Here is a 5,000-nt window from a genome sequence, read left to right on the forward strand (position 1 = left end):
GTTCTTTCAAAACTAATCATTCGCTAACGTGTGTCTCCAATAAGTTGCAATTCAAGAATATTTTTCCAAATGACGTCTTAGCTTGGTAACTGGTTTAACGTGTCCATATACCACTAAGTTTTCCAAATGACGTCTTAGCTTGGTAACTGGTTTAACGTGTCCATATACCACTAAGTTTTCCAAATGACGTCTTAGCTTGGTAACTGGGTTAACGTGTCCATATACCACTAAGTTTTCCAAATGACGTCTTAGCTTGGTAACTGGTTTAACGTGTCCATATACCACTAAGTTTTCCAAATGACGTCTTAGCTTGGTAACTGGTTTAACGTGTCCATATACCACTAAGTTTTCCAAATGACGTCTTAGCTTGGTAACTGGTTTAACGTGTCCATATACCACTAAGTTTTCCAAATGACGTCTTAGCTTGGTAACTGGTTTAACGTGTCCATATACCACTAAGTTTTCCAAATGACGTCTTAGCTTGGTAACTGGTTTAACGTGTCCATATACCACTAAGTTTTCCAAATGACGTCTTAGCTTGGTAACTGGTTTAACGTGTCCATATACCACTAAGTTTTCGAACACGCCTATCCCGAATCCGAGGAGATTAGCTAAGCCGATTTTGAACAAGACACCAGATGTACATAAATTGAATATTTTAAAAATAATATAATATTTTTATTAAAGGGACATTCTTCAGTTTGCTGCAATTTTTAAGATGTTATTGACTAACAGAGACTTTTTAACGATTGCAATCACATATCAAATGTATTTTTCTGCACAAAATATTAGTGGCTGTATTAAATTTCATTTTATTTTCTAAAATATATTTTTTCGTACGTATGAAATTATTTGAAGACAAAATCCAGTTTGGGCTTCTTACAAATATTATAAGACGACCAGAAACACATTGAATGTACAAACACTAATATTTTAAACAAGAAAATATATTTAATATGTAAGTTTAATCATAGAAATATTTTATTAGTCGGAAACATCTTACATTGTAGCAAACTCAGGAATGTCCCTTTAACAAGAGGTACGACATAATGCTTTACGAAGAGCGACTAGCGTGGGTGGGGCAGTACAACAATCTTTTGTTTTGTGGTTTAAACCATCTTTATTACCATCTTATAAGATAAACGTTTTGGGGATTGGCCAGAAGTCGATTTCAAGAACGCCCGTCCTTGTCAGTTATTTCATTTACGTTCATCTCATATACGGGTTTTTTCGGCCTGGAGGGGGGGGGGGGGGGGGGGGGGGGGTCATAAAAGAATAGAATAGAATAGAACAGAACAGAACAGAACAGAACAGAACAGAACAGAACAGAATAGAATAGAATAGAATTTATTTTTAACGACACCATAGCACGAAACGTAAAAGAAATAACAAATAATACTTATAATTAAATTTGAATCACACTGGCTAACAATAACACTAAAAGTTCATACTTTATTTGAGTTGTTTTTGGTCGATAAACAATAACGCTCAATTAGACGACTTGCCCATATAAAAATGACGTCATCAGATATGACGTTACCTGATGACCTAATTTTTACGTTCATCAAGAATCGAGAAATGAACAAACTCCCATTGCTACGTTTGGACCATTGGGATGGCGTTATATTGCAACGAATGTAACGGAAATTTAGTTAATTATATATGTATATATATATATAATAATAATAATAATAATAATAATAATAATAATAATTTAATAATGAAATATGTAAATTTAGGGGTTTTTCTTCAGCTAGACAAAAAAAAGAGGATATCTTTAACAACAAATTAATGAAAGAAGACTTTGATTTTCAGACAGTCACGTGATAAATGACATCATGGTTGAATTGGGATCCGTGCGTAAACTGACGAAGAGGTTCTGGGAAAAACAGAAAGGTATGCAATAACAGCACCGTGTTGCTGTAATACAGTTACAAGTAAAATATTTCGTAGTCCGTAGGGACATATAAAGTGCGGTTCTTTCTACGTCCGGATATTGTTGCATACCCTATGTATAGCTAATATTTAAAACCTGTGGCACCATGTTTCAACCGTTTCTCAACTGAAATAGTGCAACAAATGGACACACAAATCAAAATTGTATAACCTACCATACTCACTAAATCCCAATTGAAGTACTTGCATCATTATTAACAAAATAAATCTTCCGGCAACAAAAAAAAAAAATTACCCGCCATTTTAAATTTGCTAAATAGAGGGAAGCAACTCGCCCTGCACATTAAGACTTTATATATTTCGCACCTTTACAGTTATTTGTGTAAAAAAACAATCTACAATGTAATCAATCGAAAATTGTAATGAGCCTTACCATGTCCTGACAAATCTTTTGAAATGGACGAATCCACAAAATCTCACAAGCTGACGGTCGTTAGAAAATGTATTTTGTTTAACGACACCACTAGAACACATTGATTTATTAATCATCGGCTATTGGCTGTCAAACATTTGATAATTGTGACATATAGCCTTAGAGAGGAAACCCATTACATTTTATTTTTCATTAGTAGCAAGGGATCTTTTATATGCACTATCCCACAGACAGGATATGACATACCACGGTCTTTAATATACCAGTCGTGGTACAGTGGCTGAAACGATACCACGGTCTTTAATATACCAGTCGTGGTGCAGTGGCTGGAAAGAGAAATAGCCCAATGGGCCTACCGATAGGAATCGATCTTATAACAACCACGCATCAAGTGAGCGCTTTGCCACTGTGCTACGTTCCGCCCCGCAGAGAGATGAGCGGCTCAAAGACGTATCAGCAGCATTGGTCATGCATAACGCTGACTTGTATTCGTTTTAAATGAACACTCCCAAATCAGTGACCCTGGGGCGTAGCCAGAGAGGGGGGAAAAAAACGCCGAGGAAAACCCAGACCTGTAAAATAAATTTCAGTGTTATGGGAAAAATTAAATAAATCTGGGGAAATATCAGACGAGACAAGCGCCTCTTCTGCATCATGCTGGTTACGCCATTGCAGTTGGTCATTCTCAGAGATTCTCAAACAAAACTGTACTAACGTAAACTTGCATTATTTGGTTGTAATTTTATATGCATATGGTTGAAGGTAGAATGTGTACAAATGAATGAATGAATGAATGAATGAATGTTTAACGACACCCCAGCACGAAAAATACATCGGCTATTGGGTGTCAAACTATGGTAATGCAAACAAATAAAGTGATGATCAACATCAATACAAAAATTCAAGATTTAAATAAAAACACAGAGTAACGAACCGTGCAAAAATACACATATCACTGATAGATACTGACTTTTACTCAAAATTTCAATTTTGTGCTGTACACCACTGCACCACGGTGAGGTTACAGCACGCGCTGGGGATGTACAAATGAATCGGAACAACAAAACCGTAATACATGATCAGGGCCGTATCTCTGCACAGGCGGAGTCGAATGGGCGTTTGGCAAAATAGTGGTTGGTTCCGTGAGTCTCTGTCTAGTGCCTTGTCTATATGAACACAGCCACTGTCGAGGAGATTTTTACTGGAGATTTCATCCTTCGTTTACCGCCAAAAAGAGGACTGCCATTCCCAAAACTAGTTTACTCAACCAAAACTAGCACCAGACAGAGCTCATTAGAATAAGTACAGCTGTGATGACATGCATACATTATTTGGTTGTAATTTTATAGGCATACAGTTGAAGGTAGAATATTTACGAGAGAAAGTAAACGTTAATAAACAATTTTGCAAGTTTGCCTTTCAATAGTGACAGGTATGTGTGTATGGAAATGATACAAAAGTCATTTGAGCTCTCTCTTTTAGTTCTGTATTCCCTAGCTAAATTGGTAAAGAGCTTATAATTGTTTTATATGAATTTATTTTACATTATCACCAGTGATATTCGAATTCATAAAATAACATAGGCGTAAGGGATCCCATTTTTGTAGGGAAAGAAGGAAATGTTTTATTTAACGACGCACTCAACACATTTTATTTACGGTTATATGGCGTCAGACACTTGGTGAAGGACCACACAGATATAGAGAGAAGAAACCGGCTGTCGCCACTTCATGGGCTACTCTTTTCGATTAGCAGCAAGGGATATTTCATATGCACCATCCCACAGACGGGATAATACATACCACGGCCTTTGATGTACTAGTCGTGGTGCACTGGCTGGAGCAAGTTTTTGTAGGAGGTGGAGGCTGTTTTTTTGTCCGAATTAAACGTAAATGCCCGAATCTGGATAACAAACGTTTTTTTAATTATCTTTACTGCCAAACAGCTATATAGGGTTGCAATATGGATTACAACTAATTTTGCGGGTAGAATGATGAACATACATGGTAAAAGGACACAGGTTAGCATATTTTTCCCGAATATCTGTATAATATTTGCCCGAATTTGAGGTTTTGTTCCAGCAGTAGGGGTGCATTTGCCCCCCCTCCACCCCCACCAACCCCCCAACCCCCCAACCACCACCCCCGCCCCTGTCTCTTACGCTTATGCATAATAATAATGTGAGCAACATATGTCGCCTACGGTTCATTCATAGTTCTCGTTTTACAGGAGTTCCCCCTGGCGGACATATTTTGTGTCGAGTATGTGGAGATAAGGCGTCTGGCTTCCACTATGGTGTGTTTTCGTGCGAAGGTTGCAAGGTATGTATCACCAGGAGTTAGTTGAATGACTCAAATTTAAAGGCCAGGTATAGTTCGTCTGGCTTCCACTATGGTGTGTTTTCGTGTGAAGGTTGCAAGGTATGTATCACCAGGAGTTAGTTGAATGACTCAAATTTACAGGCCAGGTATAGTTCGTCTGGCTTCCACTATGATGTGTTTTCGTGCGAAGGTTGCAAGGTATGTATCACCAGGAGTTAATTGAATGACTCAAATTTACAGGCCAGGTATAGTTCGTCTGGCTTCCACTATGGTGTGTTTTCGTGTGAAGGTTGCAAGGTATGTATCACCAGGAGTTAGTTGAATGACTCAAATTTACAGGCCAGGTATAG

At 37.7% G+C, this 5,000-nt stretch overlaps 1 protein-coding gene across 2 annotated transcripts in view; it reads left to right on the forward strand.

Annotated features, from left to right (window-relative positions):
* LOC121387341 overlaps nucleotides 1-5,000 on the forward strand; it is a 29,243-nt gene that overhangs the window by 12,752 nt on the left and 11,491 nt on the right. The window contains exons 2-3 of one of the 2 annotated variants that reach the window (XM_041518388.1): nucleotides 1,816-1,896; nucleotides 4,559-4,650. In XM_041518388.1, the coding sequence (XP_041374322.1) occupies nucleotides 1,839-1,896; nucleotides 4,559-4,650 (150 nt within the window). In that variant the 5' untranslated portion in view covers nucleotides 1,816-1,838. The remainder of the gene's footprint in view (nucleotides 1-1,815; nucleotides 1,897-4,558; nucleotides 4,651-5,000) is intronic. The other variant, XM_041518389.1, reaches the window with a different exon arrangement.

Source organism: Gigantopelta aegis, chromosome 13, assembly GCF_016097555.1.
Source record: "Gigantopelta aegis isolate Gae_Host chromosome 13, Gae_host_genome, whole genome shotgun sequence".
Lineage (NCBI taxonomy): Eukaryota > Metazoa > Mollusca > Gastropoda > Neomphalida > Peltospiridae > Gigantopelta > Gigantopelta aegis.